The 18,221-nt window shown below is 59.7% G+C and overlaps 1 protein-coding gene across 1 annotated transcript; it reads right to left on the reverse strand.

Moving 5' to 3' along the window:
* Nucleotides 1-87: 87 nt before the first annotated feature.
* On the reverse strand, nt 88-2,051 carry LENG9 (leukocyte receptor cluster member 9). The gene is made up of 2 exons (XM_058673961.1): nt 1,411-2,051; nt 88-1,167 (listed from the first exon to the last, which is right to left on the reverse strand). Exons 1-2 carry the CDS (start codon nt 2,049-2,051, stop codon nt 288-290), a joined length of 1,521 nt encoding a protein of 506 aa, XP_058529944.1. The 3' UTR covers nt 88-287.
* Nucleotides 2,052-18,221: the final 16,170 nt, after the last annotated feature.

Here is an 18,221-nt window from a genome sequence, read left to right on the forward strand (position 1 = left end):
TCCTTCTCTTTTCTTTATGTGTGTGTTGATTTAAGTTATTTTTCTTCTTCCTCCCTTTCTTTTTGGCCCTCCCTCCCCGTCTGCCATGTACGGAGGCCGTGCCGGAGCTTGGCCACAGCTGCACTGTCAGGCTGCCGCTTTCCCGATGCTCCTCCTCTGCCTCCCTCTCCCCCTCCCCTCCATTCTTTCCTTGGACACTGCACAGCACTTGGAAGCTTGAGAGAAACCAAAATAAAGAGAAAGAGAGAGCGAGCGTGGCTTCCCCTGCTTCCTGCGGGGGCCGGGGATTACCCCAGGTGGATCTCCGCCAGGGCCTGGTAGGCACCCCCTGCCCGGCGCACGCGGCACAGCCAGACCTTCCCCAGTGGCTGGCTTGCCTCAGGACTCAGGCAGACCCCAGGCTCGGGGAGGCAGACACTGGAGCCGTGGGGTACCTTAGCCAGGGTGAGGTGGGGGTGCAGGCTTCCAGTGGGCTGTAGCACCTGCAGCCCCTCAGCCTCCAGCCTCTGGCTCAGGGCTTGAACCATGCTGTCCAGAGGGGGGTGGGGCAGGGCACAAAGCACATGGTGGCCCTGGAGCACCAGGTCCCTGAAGCTCAGCCACCGGGGTGCTGGCAAGTCGGGGTCAGACAGTGCCCGTCTCAGAGCCCCGATGGCCGCTGCTTCCTCCCCAGGGCCCGCCAGGCGCAGCAGGGCCACTGTCAGGTGCAGGGCCTCGGGGGGCACCAGGAACGGGGCACAGGATGGGGCCATTTGGACTAGGTACTCCTGGGCCCGTGCCACCGCCTTCTGCAGCCCGAGCTCGGTCACCATGAGCGCCACGAAGTGTGTGGGGCGTGGTGGCCGAGGTGCTGCGGCCTTGGGGCCCCACGCTGCGTCCAGCTCCCCAGCAGACCACCCCGACCCCTCCAGGCCTGGCAGCTCCGTGGCCCTGCTGGGCCCTGCTGGCGTCAGTGCGCTCCCCACCTCTCCGCTCTGAACCCGGGCAGCAGGGTCGGCCTCCTGCAGCCCACTCTCCTCGGGTGCCTCTCCCCGCTCCTCTGAACTCGATTCCTGGGGCCGTGTCTGGGCTGGCTTCCCACTACCTCTGCCCTGGGCAGCGTGGGCCTCCAGTCGCGCAGGGCCAGCCCTAGGCCCCTGTGCGTTCAGGACCCGGTGTGCATCCAGTCTGCCCCCGTTGCCGTGCGCGTCCCCGTCTCCAGGCTCGTGCGCGTCCCCGTCTCCAGGCGTGTCCTGGTGCTCGTCCCCGCTGCAGTGCGCGTCCCCGTCTCCAGGCGTGTCCTGGTGCTCGTCCCCGCTGCAGTGCGCGTCCCCGTCTCCAGGCGTGTCCTGGTGCGCGTCCTCGTCCCCAGGCGCGTCCTCGTGCTGGTCCTCGTCTCCAGGCTCGTCCCCGGCTCCGGACCCGTCCAGCGCGTCCAGCGCGTCCAGGATGGTGGGCCCGCGGCCGGCCGCCGCGCCCGAGCCGAACACCAGGTCGGTGCGCGAGGCGCGGTCCCACACGAGGCGGCCGCGGAAGCGGAAGTAGCGCACGCGGTGCTGCGGTACGGCCAGCACGCCCGGCCCGAGCGCGGCCAGCGGCTCGTCCCAGCAGAAGGCGCCGAAGGGCTCCTCGCGCACGCCCAGGAAGCGGTCGGCGTAGCCCACCGAGAAGTCGGCGGGGTCGAGGCGCGGGTCCCAGCGGATGCGCTGGATGACGGCCGCGGCCGTGCGCAGCGGCGGCTTCTTGGCCGCGGCCTCGGGCTGCGCCCCCGGGTGAGGCCTCGGGGCCCCCGGGTGAGCCCCCGGGTGAGGCTGCCGGCACCGGGCGCCGAAGCGGCAGCGGCCCTCCAGGAAGAAGCGGCAGGCCGGCGGGGCCGCGGGGGCCTCGGCAGGAGCCTCCGCCATGGGTCCGGAGGCGACGGCGACGGTGCCGGCCACGCCCAGGGCGCTGGTGAGCGCCCGACTCCGCCCGCCGGTCCTCGGGAGGGCGGCCCGTGCGCCCCGCCCTCGGTCCTGTGGCCATCGCCCCGTGCCCGGCCTCCCGTGTCCGCCTGTCCTCGGTCCTGTGGCCATCGCCCCGTGCCCGCTGGCCCTTCCCTCTAGTCCGAGTCCTATATGAGGTGCCCTTCTCTCTGCCCCCAGTCCCCCTGGTCTCAGGTCAGCAGCGTCATGCCCGGGTTCCCTGTGATGCCACGACCCGGGCTCTGCCAGGTGCCCCGGCGAAGCTCCGCGCCCACGTGCCGGATGGCGGGATGGGGCGGGCGGGCGGCCACGCCCACTGGGCGGGACACTGCCTGGGCACGCCCACTGCCAGCTCATTCTAGCCAAGCTTACTGGCAGAGCGCGGCGTGGACACGCCCTCTGGGCGGGGCTCCGCTGGCCGCGCCCCCTGGAGCACGCCTGACACCGCCTCTTGGGTGGGGCATTGCGTGGGCACGCCCTCTAGGTGGGCTGCCTGTGGCCACGCCCCCGGGGTGCCGCTGCACCGCCTTCTGGGCGGAGCGCGGCGTGGACACGTCCTTTGGGCGGAGCTCCGCTGGCCGCGCGGACAGTCTTCCGGGACTCTTCGCCTCAGCCCCTCCGGACCTGGGCCAGTGGCGCTCCTGGCTCGTCGAGGCGTCGGGCCCCGCGTGATGTCCTCCGCCCCACCAAGCGTGCGGTCAGCGGGCAGCCCAGGGCGCCAGCCTGGGCCGTTTACGTGCACAGGGTGCGGGGACGTCGTCCTGCCGAGGCCCGTGTGGCGGCGGCCGTGGCGTCAGGCTTGGCGTCCAGCATGGAGGGGCCCAGGTCCAGCTGGAAGGAGGGCAGCGGGTCTGCGGGCGGCTGAGGACCGAGGTGCCCCCAGAGGCGTCGCTGACACCCCCACATGCAGCGAGCGCCGAGGGAACGAGCAGCCATGAGAGGGACGCCCGGGGCCGACAGGTAGGAGGCCCAGAGGAACTGGGGGGGTCCTCGGGGGTCTCCCCCAAGCTGAGGCTCGGGGTGGGGCGCTCCTGGTTGTGACTTCGCTTGTCCCTAAGGCCTCAGGTGGTCGGGGTGGGCGTGCAGGGGGAGGCCTCAGGTAGTCGGGGTCCGTGTGCAGGGGGAGGCCTCAGGTAGTCGGGGTGGGCGTGCAGGGGGAGGCCTCAGGTAGTCGGGGTCCGTGTGCAGGGAGAGGCCTCAGGTTGTCGGGGTCCGTGTGCAGGGAGAGGCCTCAGGTTGTCGGGGTCCGTGTGCAGGGGCAGGCCTCAGGTAGTCGGGGTCCGTGTGCAGGGGGAGGCCTCAGGTAGTCGGGGTGGGCGTGCAGGGGGAGGCCTCAGGTAGTCGGGGTCCGTGTGCAGGGGGAGGCCTCAGGTAGTCGGGGTGGGCGTGCAGGGGGAGGCCTCAGGTAGTCGGGGTGGGCGTGCAGGGGGAGGCCTCAGGTAGCCGGGGTCCGTGTGCAGGGGGAGGCCTCAGGTTGTCGGGGTCCGTGTGCAGGGGGAGGCCTCAGGTAGCCGGGGTCCGTGTGCAGGGGGAGGCCTCAGGTAGTCGGGGTCCGTGTCCAGGGGGAGGCCTCAGGTAGTCGGGGTCCGTGTCCAGGGGGAGGCCTCAGGTAGTCGGGGTCCGTGTGCAGGGGGAGGCCTCAGGTAGCCGGGGTCCGTGTGCAGGGGGAGGCCTCAGGTAGCCGGGGTCCGTGTGCAGGGGGAGGCCTCAGGTTGTCGGGGTCTGTGTGCAGGGAGAGGCCTCAGGTAGCCGGGGTCCGTGTGCAGGGGGAGGCCTCAGGTAGCCGGGGTCCGTGTGCAGTGGGAGGCCTCAGGTAGTCGGGGTGGGCGTGCAGGGGGAGGCCTCAGGTAGTCGGGGTGGGCGTGCAGGGGGAGGCCTCAGGTAGTCGGGGTGGGCGTGCAGGGGGAGGCCTCAGGTAGCCGGGGTCCGTGTGCAGGGGGAGGCCTCAGGTTGTCGGGGTCCGTGTCCAGGGGGAGGCCTCAGGTAGTCGGGGTCCGTGTGCAGGGGGAGGCCTCAGGTAGTCGGGGTGGGCGTGCAGGGGGAGGCCTCAGGTAGTCGGGGTGGGCGTGCAGGGGGAGGCCTCAGGTAGTCGGGTTGGGCGTGCAGGGGGAGGCCTCAGGTAGTCGGGGTCCGTGTGCAGGGGGAGGCCTCAGGTTGTCGGGGTCTGTGTCCAGGGGGAGGCCTCAGGTAGTCGGGGTCCGTGTCCAGGGGGAGGCCTCAGGTAGCCGGGGTCCGTGTGCAGGGGGAGGCCTCAGGTAGCCGGGGTCCGTGTGCAGGGAGAGGCCTCAGGTAGTCGGGGTGGGCGTGTGCAGGGGGAGGCCTCAGGTAGTCGGGGTGGGCGTGCAGGGGGAGGCCTCAGGTAGCCGGGGTCCGTGTGCAGGGGGAGGCCTCAGGTAGTCGGGGTGGGCGTGCAGGGGGAGGCCTCAGGTAGTCGGGGTGGGCGTGCAGGGGGTGTCATCAGGTAGTCGGGGTGGGCGTGCAGGGGGAGGCCTCAGGTAGTCGGGGTGGGCTGTGCAGGGGGCAGCTGGGGAGCGGGGTGCCCGCCATGCCAAGGGAACCTAGGCTTGGGCTGGGCCTTAAGAGTCTGAACCACTGGATTTGGGGAAACCGTGATAACGTGTGTTTCTGGCTCCTCTGGAGAAGTGGGGTGCGTGGGGTGCCGGGCTGGGTGCGGGTCCAGCCGGCCTCCCGCCGCACCTCAGCCGTCTCCACAGGGCTTCCTGGAGCACCGGCGGCCACCGTGGTTTTCTGAGCGCACCCTGGACCAGCCGTGCGCACTTGGGCAGACTTTGTGTTGTCCTGCCTGGAAAATAGGAACCCGGCAGGCTCAAGGACAGTGTGGGCAGCGTGTGGGCCGCTGGGCAGCGCTGGGGGCGGGGGCGCCCCAGTAGGACAGCCAGGACACCAGCCCGACATGACCCAGTGTTCGCGGTGAGGCCAGGCGCCCAGCACCTGGGCAGCACGGGTGAGAACGTTAGAGACAGAGCGAGAAGGCTTAACGTGCTCACAGACTAGAGCGCCTCTGATGGCCATGCAGCCTGTGCGTGCACACACAATTTTTACTGTAGCCCAGCACGGTGTCCACACTTCTGCCTCCCCCACAAGGTGTGTGAAGCTTTGATGGGTCAGGATGCAGCCTTACATAGGATGCCATGAGCAGTATTCCTGAGCTCGGCACCTGCTCTCAGGAGTGAAAGCTGGAGGTCTAAGCCTACAGCTACCTGTGCCTGTGGCCCTGTGCCCTATAATCCTGTGGCTCTGGTTCTGTGGCCCTGTACCCTGTGGCCCTGGCTGAGTACCCAGTGGCCGTGTGGCCCTATAGCCAGGTGTGCCTGCGGCCTCACGGTCCTGTGGCCTATGTCTCTGTGTCCCCATACCCTGTGGCCCTGTGGCTCTTTGGCCCTGTAGCTCTGTGGCCCCATGATCCTGTGACTCTGACCAAGGGCTCAAAGCTTTCTGATCCCATGTTCTGGTCTGGAAAATGGAGTGACTACTTGGAACTGTCTTTGGGAGAGGGAGCAGGGGAGCTTGGGGGGAGGCATGGGTGCGGCACGAGACACTTGACCTGTACCCCACATTGGGAACTGGAGCGCTGCCACTCGCGAGCTGCTTCCTGCTTCTTACCCAGCTTCCTGGGACACTGGAGCAGCTGGCCACAGCTCAGCACGTGGGTCCCTGCCGTACGGCGGGAGGCCTGGATGGCACTGTCTCCCTGCCTTTTAAATAAAGTGGAAATGGATAAAATTGTTAACAGTTACATTTACTTCCGTGCAAACTTTTAAAATTTATGTGTAGTTTTTCATAACGTACATTTTCCATGAACTTTTTTGAAGATCTGTCATATGTATAGATTTCAGGATGATTTTTTTATCGAATAGGACTGTCTTTTTTTACAAAAATATTGTATTTATTTGAAAGGGAGAGTTACAGAGAAGGAAAGAGAGACAGAGAGAGATCCTCCACACGCCAGTTCACTCCCCAAGTGGCCACACTGGCTGGAACTAGACAGATCTGAAACTAGGAGCCAGGTGCTTCTTCCAGATCTCCCATGTGGGTACAGGGGCCCAAGGACTGGGGCCGTCCTCTGCTGCTCTCCCAGGCTGTCAGCAGAGGTGGATGTGAGCAGCTGGGACTTGAACCAGCAAACGGGTGGGGTGTCAGCACTGCAGGCAGTGGCCTAAGATGTAGTGCTGGGCCTGGCATGGTGGCCAGGCGGCTAAAGTCCCTGCTTTGAACACGCTGGGATCCTATATGGGTGCCGGTTGTATTCATAGCGGCCCTGCTTCCCATCCAGCTCTCTACCTGTGGCCTGGGAAGGCAGTGGAGGACGGCCCAAAGCCTTGGGACCCTGCACCTGCGTGGGAGACCCAGAGGAAGCTTCTGGCTCCTGGCTTTGGATTGGCACAGCTCCAGCTATTGTGGCTGCTTGGGGAGTGAATCAATAGATGGAAGGGCTTCCTCTCTGTCTCTCCTCCTCTCTATGTATATGACTTTGCAATAAAACTTAATTAAAAAAATCTTTAAAAAAGAAAGATGTGATGCCACAGCACTGGATCCCAAAGACTTGTCTTGTAACTCCCCTGTGGGCACTTTAAAAAGTTCTCTTGTATGTCATAACCTGCAGGACTTAGTCAGATGCCACCTGTGAAGGTCTCGACACAACGTCCAGCACACGGCTGTGATCACAAGACCGGCTCGGTGGGGGACGCCGAGGCCCAGTGCCGGACAGCTCAGGGGACGCCGAGGCCCAGGGCCGGCTCGTAGGGAGGGGGGACACCGAGGCCCAGGGCCGGCTTGTGGGGAGGGGGGACACTGAGGCCCAGTGCCGGACAGCTCGGGGGACGCCGAGGCCCAGGGCTGACTTGGGGGTGGGGAGGCGCCAAGGCCCAGGGTCAGCTTGAGGGTAGGGGATCACCGAGGTCCAGAGCTGGCCCAAGGGGATGCCAAGCTGCAGGACCAGCCGGCTCGTGGGGGAGGGGGGACGCCGAGGGCCAGGGCCGGCTCGTGGGGAGGGGGGACGCCGAGGGCCAGGGCCGGCTCGTGGGGAGGGGGGACGCCGAGGCCCAGGGCCGGCTCGTGGGGAGGGGGGACGCTGAGGCCCAGGGCTGCTCCTTCACCACTGGCTGCCGTTGAGCTCCCACCTCTACACCTGCTGGTTCCCTGGCCTCTTGCTTGTTGCTTATGGCTGTTTCCTTGACCCACCCCAACTTCACGTGTTTCGAAAAGGGGAACCAGAATTTTGCGGGGGAGGGGGCAGCAGGTTAGGCTGCCACCAGCTGCACTGGCATCGCGTGTGGGTGCTGGTTTGAGTCCCAGCTGCTCTGCTTTCTATCTGGCTGCCTGCTGATGTGCCTGGGAAAGCAGTGGAGGGTGGCCTAAGTGCTGGGCTTCTGTCATGCGTGTGGGAGACCCTAATGGGGGTCAGGGGTCTTGGCTTAAGTCTGGCAGGACCCCAGTCTTTGGGGCTCTTTGGGACATGAACCGGCAGATGGAGGATCTCTCTCTCTCCCCTCCCCACACCCCCAACTCTGCCTATCAAATATGCATGTCGGAATTCTTAGGGTCTTGGCTGCGCAGTGGTGTCAGCTGGCTGCCATTTGTTCCCCTGGCCCTTGCTGGCAGGGCACGGATCTGAGTCCTTGCCCAGGGGAACTCACTCATTCCGTCCTCAGCGCCTAGGGCAGAGATGGCTATTCTGGAGACCAGAGAAGTTAAGCGACTCACCCGGGGCCACACAGAGGCCAAATTAGAAGCAAGCGCCCCTGCCCTGCCCTCCAGAACAGCAGCCCCTCTGTGTGCAGCCCTGCTTACAGTTACTACAGCCCTGCCCAGCCCAGTCTGCCCCCAGTCCCAAGTTTCATGCTTACTGGGAGCAGTGGCCCAGCAGAGGAGTCCCCAGTGCCCTCCCCTCCCCCCATAGGTTTTCCCCCAGCTTAGGGTCTTGGCCGTGCTGAAAGGTTCTGCAGCCAGACTGGCATGGCCTGTCTCACTTTGACATTCTCCGGTGGGTGCTGCAGCCTGGCTCTGCCCAGCCTACCCACAGTCCCAGCTCATGCTGGGGGCTGCTGCAGCTTAGCTTAGCCAGTGCCCAGTGCCAGCTCTAATGTGAACTGGTGGGTGCTGCATCCCACCCTGGCCTGGTCTGCATCCTGCCCTCACTCCCGACAGGAAGTGTCATGACCCAGTGCACTGTGGTCCATCCCCTACCTCGACACTCAGTGCAGGTACCGTGGCCTAGCCCTGCCAGGCCACCCCACACCGAGCCTAAGTTTTGTATGTGCCTGTGGGCAGTGGGCAGCAGTGGTAGATGCTAACTAACCCAGCTTAGGTCTCTTGTGTGAGTGGGTGCGTTGGTAAGTCTCCTAGAAATCTTTCCTCACTTGTCACGTTCTCCCTCAGAGGTCCCCCCTCACACACATCCCCATACCTCCTTCCCTGAGCAGTGCACAGCCCCCAGGCCTGTGAGCCCACAGGTCCCCAAGCCTGGTCTTCTGATGTGGCAGAATGACATGGCGTGGCAGCCTGGGACCCTGTCTGCAACTTTGAATGAAGCAAATGATGCGAGCTAACTTCCTCTTTGTGAAGAAAGGAGAATGTTGATAACAGAAACTTTCATCTCCAAGGTTTAGGAGGCTTCCTTCCGCCCTGTCCCCAGTCCTGTGTGCCCTGGGCCTTCTGGGCTGGGACACTGGGAGCTCCCTGTCCCCGTTAGGAGTACCTAAGAGCCCCCTGTGGCCTGGCACAGCCAGGGCTGGGAAGCCCATGGCCAAGGCTCTGGCAGACTTGGGGTCTGGTGAGGGCAGCTTGCCTGCAGGCAGCTGTCTCCCAGCTGTGTCCACACACAGTGCCAAGGGCGGGACTCTCCTGCTTCTGGCACCAGGCCCATTGGCGGGGTCTGCTTGAGACCCACTTTGCTTCCTCAACCCCCCATCCAGGTCCATCATCAGGAACAGCATTTCAGCATATGGGGTACCCCTGGGTGGGAGACCCGTCTGAGAGCCAACCTCACAGGCAGGCACTGCTCTGAGGAGACGGGCCCTGGTGATGCCCCATGAGTGGGGTTCCTCCTTGGCACTCACTTCACGGTTGTAAAAGGCAGAGGATGAACGTGTTTCACCATCAGGCAGGTGTGTGATGTTGGCGGGGGGGGCCTCACGGTGCTCCATGGAGCTGTTTCTGGAGGAGGAGCTAGTCACCAATGTGTGTGTGGCATTTTAGCTAAGGTTGCTGGGTTGCGGGGTTTGAAGTCAGGCAGGCTGACCTAGACAGAGAGGGAGGGGTCCCAGGGAGACCCGGGAGGGGAGGAGGGGGCAGGAAAGAGAGAGATCTGTCCGACAGAACTTTCTGGAATGGTGGGATTGCAATACTGCAGTCACCATGGCTGTTGATGACCTCTGGTGTGGCTGTAGTGAGGTGGGGGAAACTGAAATTTTAATTTTATTTAACTTTAATTGTTTGAATTTGGAAAGGCACCCACATTGGCCAGCCTAGGTCTTGAGGAGGTTTTAGCCTGAGGAGGAGGAGGAGGCCAGAAGCTGGGGAGCTTGGACCACCTGCAGTTCCCTCCCCCACACCCCCACCCGCCAGTGCTGGGAGCCTAAGATGTCCTGGTGAGGACTGGAGAGGCTAAGGAAGTGGAGGCAGTGAGCTCCCAGTACTGTGAGCCTGCTGAGCTTCAGGCTGTGAGAAGGAAAACCAGTTCTGACGGACTTGTGAGGTTTGAGTGAGCTAAACTGCCGAGGGCACCTAACGAGTGCAGAAAAACATGGTTTGGGAAAATACGCGTTTGAGAGGAACTCGGAGAGGCGGGGCGAGGTCAGGGGAAGCAGGTGGGTTGGGACCAGGGCCGCCCCACCAGGCTGAGACACACCAGCTTCTCACTGCTGGTGCTGGAAGGCCCTGCAACCGGACTCACCTCAGCGTCTGTTCTAAGGGATCCTGTGTGGAGCCAGTTCTGAGAGGCGCAAACCTCCACGCGGATGCCCTGCCAGGGTGTTCTGACCTGTACCTCTCCTGCAGCCGACAGAGCTCCCACCCCTTCCCCTTTGCTCCTGCCTCTCTGGGTGCTCCCCTCTCTCCCCTCTCTTCTGGTTATACTTTTGGCTGCATTTCTGGCTCAGTCCACCTGCTCTCTGATTCGTCCCTGGGAGAATATGCTAGTGACAATGTCTGATGGAAGTTGGTCTCCGATCACCCTGCCCACCCACCTGCTCCAGAAATGCTTCCAGTCCTATCCAGAGCCTGCGTGCCCTTGGATCCAAGCATGTGTCCAGCAGGCATCCAGTGAGGAACGGATTCCATGCTGAGCTGACTGTTGGACCCGCTGACCACAGCACTTGGCTCCATTTCACCAAGCCAGGGCCACATGCCTTTCTCTCCCTGAACACCCTGGCGTGTCTCCCTCCCGACACTCAGTCCTTTCATGGGAAGCCCTTCGCTTAACATATCAGACCTGGCTGACCACTGCACCACTGACTCCCTCAGTTCTCCCTCCTGCCAGCAGCCTCCTGAGTTCACGAGTTTTCTCGGACCTTCGAGAGATGATGAGAATGGACTGATTTGCTCATGTGATTGACAGGTTAGTGAGTTATCCTGAAAGATCTGCTGCAAAAGCCAGCTTGGGTAGACCTCTTACCCTGTGATGCCCTGAGCCCTCTCGGGGTCAGCCCACAAGACTATCGGCACATGTGGCTCCTTGACCTGGAGCCACAATCCTGTGCCAAAACAGAGCCTCCATCCCTCCCGACTGACGGTCTGTGCAACAGAAAACAGACCAAGACAGGAGCCAGTATCCTGAGCTCTTCCTGTTCAGAAACTGGGCTGTGTGTAGAGTTTGGATTCAAGCAAACCATGGACAAAACCCTAGGCCTCTTCTGATTGCCGCACGTGCTCCAGCCAAATGGTGTCTTAGACTCCTGCATGGAGACCCAGCATAGGAGGAGCAGAAAGGAGGACGGGAAGATGGTGGGAGTTCTGCCTCCTTACAGACTCTGTCCGTAGTGCTGAACTGGCGCTAGCCGCCAGCACCATGGACAGCAGCACCAAGAGCCAAGCTAGGCTCCTGGGACATGGTCCTGGTGGGTAAATGGGAGGGTGTTAGGTCCTGGGCCAGTTATTCTGAGAGTCAGAGCAAGTGGGAGGTGTAGATGAGGCCCAGAGTGATCTTAAAAATTAAGATAGAAATAGCATATCTTTTCAAATTTATTTTGCATTTGTACAATTCTCTCTGGGAACATCTCATGTCATATTTGTGGGTTTATTTCTTGAGAAATGCTCTTCAAAAGCTGCCATGGTGTTCCAGGTTCCAGCTTTTGTTAGGTTCCATGGTGTGTGTCTCAGGTTCCGTCTGCTGTTGAGGTCCCAGGATATTCACCTTCCTGTTTTTGGCTCGTTTCACTTATGCCCAGGCCCTCTGTCCATCTCTGTCACTGGGATTTCTATTTGTTCGTGCCAGGCAATATTCTGTGATATTTGTGCCACATTTGCCTCATTCTTTCATCATCCAGTGGATGTGTCTCTTGTTTCTGTGTCTTGGCCACCATAGGTTAACAACACAGCAAGTTCAGGCATGCAGCCCAGGTCTGCAAGACGCCACTGTGGGTTCTCAAAGCTGAGGCCCAGAGCCCGGCATGATAGTGTAGCGGTTAAAGTCCTCGCCTTGAAAGCACCAGGATCCCATATGGGTGCCAGTTCTAATCCTGGCAGCTCCACTTCCCATCCAGCTCCCTGCTTGTGGCCTGGGAAAGCAGCCGAAGACGGCCCAAAGCCTTGGGACCCTGCACCTACACAGGAGACCTGGAGGAGGCTCCTAGCTTTGGATTGGCTCAGCTCCAGCCGTTGTAGCCGCTTGGGGAGTGAACCATTGGATAGAAGATCTTCCTCTCTGTGTCTCCTCCTCTCTGTATATCTGCCTTTCCAATAAAAAGAAATAAATCTTAAAAAAAAAAAAGGTGAGGCCCAGAAGCAGGATTGTGGGGTGACACAGAGGCACCTCCAGATGCCCTCTATAGTAGCTGAACATTTTTTGGCCAACAGAGTATGGGAGTTACCTTTCTCCTACAGTTGCTCCCTTTTGCTTTCATTGCAATGGCCATCCATAAAATCACACTGAAACGAAAGGGAAGAGGAGCAGTAGTTCCAGCAGCTTGTGGTGGGTCAGCTGCTCTGTGCTCCTGCCACTGAGTAGCCCCTGACCTCACCCTGGCCATGGGACCTGCTCTGGGGCTGAGTCAGCCTCAGTGCTCCTGTGGGGGAGGACTTGGGGCTTTTCCACCATCGTCCCCACCCTCTTCTGTCCACCCAGCAGCACCTCACACCCCCAGCAGGGCTCTCCCACAGGGGACTAAGCAGCACCCTCAGCTTCAGGGCTCAGGCTGCTGCAGGGGAGGGCCGTCCCGCCTCACCCTCTCTCCTCCTGCAGCCCCCCAGCCCCCCAGCCCCAGGACCACACCGTGGAGAATCTCATCCGCTTGGGCGTGGCGGGCTTGGTCCTGCTGCTGCTCGGGCTTCTGCTGCTGGAGGCTTGGCTCAGCGCGAGGAGGACCCGGGGCACAGCAGCAGGTGACCCCGGGAGAGGACAGCGCTGAGCTTAGGGAGACTGTGACCACCAACCTCCACTGGATCTGATGATGTGCTGTCCCAGGGGGGCTCTGGGCTGACACTGGGAACAGTCCCCTGGGGGTGTTATGGCCCAGCAACATGGCTCAGGCGTGGGAAGGTGCCCGGGGTAGCCAGGGAGGACACCTCCACACTGAGCTGTGTCCTCTCCTGGCCTGAGCTGGGTGGCCCTTCCTTCCTGTCCCTCTCAGGTGGGAGAGCACCTCCTGCAGGCCACATGTGGATCCGCACCACCTGCCCCAGGCTGGGCTCTGGGCTCACAAAGTGTCCTGCTCTGCAATGGCCACACTCCCCAGGCTGTGTTCACCAGCTTCCGTGTTGTCACAGAGAACGGGGATCTGAGTTCAGAGAACAGAATAAAGGAGCAAATCCAATCTCAGGCTGGAACGATACATCCCATGCACGCTGATGCCCACTGGCTCCCTCGTCCTCTCTGTGTGGACGCTGTGGCGTCCCCAGGATCCTCCTGGATCAGGGTCCTGTGGCTGCAGGGCTGGTCGCTGGGGGCTCTGCTTGCTTGCCTCTCTGAGAAGAAAGGCATCATGTTGACAAGCCCAGTCTGAGTTGATGTATTGATTGGTACCGGACATCATGGCCAGTGGCAGGTGCCCCTGAGAGGTGTCTGACGCAGAGCCTGGAAGGAATGCGCAGAGCTGCCTTCACAGGGGCGGGGCAGCCAGGGTCCATCTATCCTCCCTGCCCCACAAGCCCAGCCGTGCCCTGCTGTGTGAAGACAGACATTTGTTTCCATGTCGGCGTGATGGCGCCAGGGACCAGGAATCCTTTTACAGCTCAGTGAGTGTGGCAGCACCCTCCATTGCCGCCTGCAGCTGTTGTTCTGGCAAACTCCCCTCCTTTCTCCCTGCGCACAACTACAGTGGAACAATGCTGAGAGTCTCCAATAGAAAACGTGTCGTGAGCGCCTCCACGTGCCCACCTTGTGACCTGGATAAAACCAGAACGGGGTGCTTCATGATTCAGATCACTTGTTGAAGGCAGGTTGGCCTGAATGAATCAGAGGCAAGCTACCAGCCCCCCAAAACTCACTAAATCCCCGGCCCCACTCTCTGGACCCATGCTGCAGAGCCAGACATGTCACAGTTGTCCCTGACGGTGTCCCTTCTCACTGTGCAGGACAGACAGCTCTCCCCACTCCCAGAAGAGAAATCTCAGAACTTCCAAGCCAGTCTTCAGCTCACAGTATTGGGCGACTTGAGTAGTGTCTTCACGGCCCAGCACCTTCCGCCTAGAGAGGAGAGCAGAACTGGACACAGTAAGGATTACCGTGATGATGCCGAGCATGCTGCCAGCGAGCTGAGGCCTGGGGTCCGCCCCAGGCTCTCGCATTGCCTGTCAGGTTGGTGATGAACATGATGGCGCTGAGCAGCCTGGCCCCAGACTTCCAAAGCTGCCCTGACCCAGAGGAAGCTGTGGACGCCTTCCCTGTGACTGCACTGGGCGGTGCGTCACCCTGGAGAAGATGCAGGGCCAGGTGCCATTTCTGTCCCTGCCTAGTGGAGATCCAGAAGGTTCTCCCGTGTCTTCGTTGGCGTTGAGCTGGGCGCCTGCTGAAGGTGGTTTCTGGGCTTCCCCGAGGTAGAGGTACTCCCCCCTCCCCTGATACTTCCCGCATGGAATGAAGGCTCCACGTGCAGCCCCACCTGAGAAGCAGAGAGCATTGTTGCCCTGTTCTGGTGCGGCCTCTGCACTAGGCTCTAGCCTAGGGCCCCCAACCCTGTGTTTCTAGAAAGAGCGTATCAGAATGCAAGTTTTCCTGTGTTGCCAGTCAAGGGTTTCCAGAAGGGCACCTTGGGGCTTTTCCAGTTTCTGGAAGAGCGCGTCAGATCTCTGGGTTTCAGGAAACGTTTATCCGAGGTTCCCAGGTTTCTGGAAGTGGCCGATGGGATCTCCGGGTTTCCAGAAGAGTGTATTAGACTCTCCCGGTCCTTCCCCTAAGCATGCTTCTTCTTAACTTGACCCAACACTGGGCGGTTGTGCAGCCTCCCTGGCAGCCAACCCCAGCACTTCACTTTACTCCAGCATGCCTGATAACACAGCTCAGCCCAGCTGAGTTCCTCAAACACGCAGTCCCACACCCGTCTTCTCCAGGAACCAAGGTTCCTGGCTTTTAGCTGCTTTGCCCAGATCTATCTACAGCCGTCGGGGACAGTGTGGATGCTGTGCTCCCTTCTCCTAGCTCAGCCCCAACCCGGAGTGGGGGAGGAACAAGGGAAAAGAACAGTGTCCGGTCCTGCAGGTCCTGGTCACTAAAGCTTAGTCCACAGCGGCCACGCCAACCCAGGTGGACACACACCGAAGCATGGCAGATACACGGCAGAGTGGCTTTGAGCCACGAAAAGTGGAATCTTAACGTTTGCAGCAAAACTCGTGCACCTGGGGACATGGTGCTACGTGAAATAAGCCAGAAACAACACGCATGAACTCTCCGGGTGGGGAGCTCACGGCCCGCCGGGAGCAGAGGGCTGGGAGTGCTGGGAAGCAGAATGGAGGCCACTGTTGAGTGCGGTCCGTGGTGTGATTCCCATGTGTCATCGTGGGAGACAAAGTGTGACCTCAAAGCCCAGTTGTCAACTAGCAGCTGTTTTTTTAACAGTGCCAGAAGTCAAGAGGACAGACTAACTCCCTACCCACAAACAAAACACTACACGAGTGAGTGGAATCAGTAAGAACGGGATTTGGCCCTTTCGACTTGGGCCAGCTCTGCCTTCCCGCTGTTTCACTTGTGCTGCTACAAGCACTATTTGACAGAAAATGGAGCTAGTTTATAGAAACCCAAAGGCAGCAGGATTCGATCTGGTAGCTCGCAATGGTATTAAAAAAATGTATCGTGTTAACATCCAGTCAGAAATCTACCAGTTCTCCTTATTGACACCTTTCATTCTGGAACTGATGAATAAGAACTCTGGACATGTCAAAAATACTGCTCACGGCTCCACTGCAGACTGCAAGTTTTCCCGGGTCCCCAGGGACACCAGTGCGTTTGCGCTGCAGCGTCGCCTGTGGGAGGGTGAGGACGACTGCTCTGGATAGCCGAGGCTGCCGGCTTCCGGAACCTGGACACTGAGAGCAGAGAGCCTGGCCTACATGGAGTCCACTCGCTCTCTGCAGCCGACACCCCCGGCACTGTGCTGCTGGCCCTTCCTGAGGGGAGCGGCAGCTGCTTCTGGCATGGCTCACAGGAAATCTGCTCCTTTTCCGAGGTTGCGCTTTGGCCATTATCCTGGAGTTTTTGGTAGACCAGGACGACAGCAAGTTTCTGCTGATGGAGTAGAAGTTCTCGTGCCAAAAGCCCCAGTGCCCTTGGAGAGGACCCTGGGGAAGCCGTGGCCTTTAGGAAGACTGCAAAAGAATTGCCACAAGCGGCAGGGAGTGCGGTGCTGGCTGCCAGGGGCACGTGTCTAGGGCGGTATTGGCAGCGCGACGGTACTTCTCATGGTAAAGATGCTGACCTAGGGACTTTTGCACAAGATTACAAGTCTGGGATTTTTTAGCATTTCAGGATGCAGGACACAAGTTTGGGGAAGATAGAAGACAGTGTGAGTGATCCTTCCAGGCGTAAGGGGCTACAAAACTTGGCATTTTTTTTTCTTCTATGATCAAATGGACCATATGTGGATTGGAGGCCACCAGGCCCAAACAGGGAGAGAACGGACACCGTGCTGGACCGAGTTTGCAAATGGGAAGGCCCATGTGCCCTAGGAATCCTTGGGATACATAGAGGGACCTGGAAGATTTCCGTCAGGGCGTGGGGTTGGAGGCACTCTCCACCAGGACAGCCCCGCGGAATCGGGCCTGTTTGCAGGTGGGATGAGTATATCCAGTTATACTGAGATATTAAGAATTTCAGTCCTGAAATGCAGGCATATAACTGATTTTAAAAAATGTCTATTTGTGAAACATAAGTTGGAGCAAAAGGAAAAAAAAAAAACAGTAATGTTTGGAGACACGGAGCGTTGTCACTCCTGAGCTGATTAAAGTCTCGTATTTGGCGTTTGATGAGGAGGTGCCTGGTAAGATGCCGCTAGGTTGCAGCGGAGAAGCCACCGTGATAAGACACATGCCTGCCACTTTTTCTCCTCTTTGTGCGAGGCACGCAGCCTTCCTTCGAGGGAAAGATTCCTGCCTTTGAGAAGCTCAAGCGGAACATGCTGTGTCCTTCCGGAGTGGCACTTGTGGTAAGCGTGTTCCTGTTTGGGGCATGTTAGTGCTGTTTCTGAGATTTGGGAGACTGGGTTAATCCTCAAATAATTGGGTCTTTGGCAACACCAAGAAAAATTGGTAGCGTATTTGTTCCACAAGCAATTGCAAGTGTGAGTTGATTTGGAATGCAGAGCATCATTCTGCAATGGAAGATGAGAGCTTATTCCTGGCCTTGTCAAGAGAAGTCCGTTTCCATATTCTTGCTCCTTTCATATTCAAAATGAGAGGAAGTGTAGCGTGCAAGCTTGCAGCCGTGTGAGAGGGGCATTCTGCCAAAGCACTCAGAGCAGACACCGGATATGGTTGGAAAGAATGATGATTTCATGAAACGTGTTTTCTTTATTTCATTCTCGCTACTCTAAAATGTGTAATCCACGTACTGCTAATTTTGATGTTAACAGTAAGATGTTAATACAAATACGTCTAATTTTAAAAAAGAACAAGAAGAGAGGAAAAGAATGATGAGTACCGGCTGTGTGTGTGTGTCTAGAAATCGAAGGGTACAGAGTTACAAAGCCACGTGGGAGGAAGTTTGAGAGCCGCTGTGCGTGATGGCAGCTGGAGACTGTGTAGTTGAAACTGCGAGAAAGAAAAGGAAGAAGAAGAAAAAACTGTTAAAAATGTTTCAAGTGTTCCCAGAATAGGAAAAAAAAAAGAATGTAAGATAACACATACATTAATCGTCTCTGTTTAGCCATTCCTCTGTGTGTGCATGCTACATGAAAAACACAGAGGCATACAACTTTTAGCTATAAAATAACTGTTCTTGAAAAGGAGGATGATGTAGCTCAGGTTCCATCTCTTCTCTCGGGCTCCGATGACAAGCCCTTCCTGTCCACTTGTCCGTGGATTAGGGCTGTGAGGCCAGGAGAGAGCATTTCCCTGCCATGTCATCATCCCACACCTTATTTGCTAAAACCTCGGGGACCAAGGAGCAGAGTGCTTCCCTGTCACAGCACCATCGCTGGGAGACTGCAGTCCGAGTCCTGCGAGCGCCCACTCCGCTGTGCCACGTGGGCCTCGCCGTATGGCCCAGGTGTGCCACCACAGTCTCGGGTGCACAGGCAGGTGCAGCCAGGCGGCCCTGGAGAAGGCGGAGGCATGTCAGCTGAGCCAGCCCAGAGTCCCAGTTGTGGCATCCCGGACCCATCGCCCAGGCCCCTCAGCCAGCCCAGAGTCCCAGTTGTGGCATCCCGGACCCATCGCCCAGGCCCCTCAGCCAGCCCAGAGTCCCAGTTGTGGCATCCCGGACCCATCGCCCAGGCCCCTCAGGCAGCCCAGGCGAGTTATACAGAAGCGGTTGCATGGAAGCAGGCACCACCTTAACTCAGAAACTCCTGTCCGTGGGGATGTGGAACCAGGAGGCAGGGATGAGCAGAAAACACAGGGGGGACGGTGTAAGAGGCCGGAGAGCAGCTGAAACGGGCAGACTAGTACTCAGCC

Source organism: Ochotona princeps, chromosome 16 (assembly GCF_030435755.1).
Source record: "Ochotona princeps isolate mOchPri1 chromosome 16, mOchPri1.hap1, whole genome shotgun sequence".
In the NCBI taxonomy this organism is placed as follows: domain Eukaryota; kingdom Metazoa; phylum Chordata; class Mammalia; order Lagomorpha; family Ochotonidae; genus Ochotona; species Ochotona princeps.

Bases quoted from the DNA above. Each gene is read 5' to 3' on its own strand.
- LENG9 (XM_058673961.1), bottom strand. From the start codon at position 2,051: ATGGCCACAGGACCGAGGACAGGCGGACACGGGAGGCCGGGCACGGGG. The intron at 1,168-1,410 runs GCTGGACGGGTC...CAACGGGGGCAG, and splicing joins ATCCTGGACGCGCTGGACGC to ACTGGATGCACACCGGGTCC.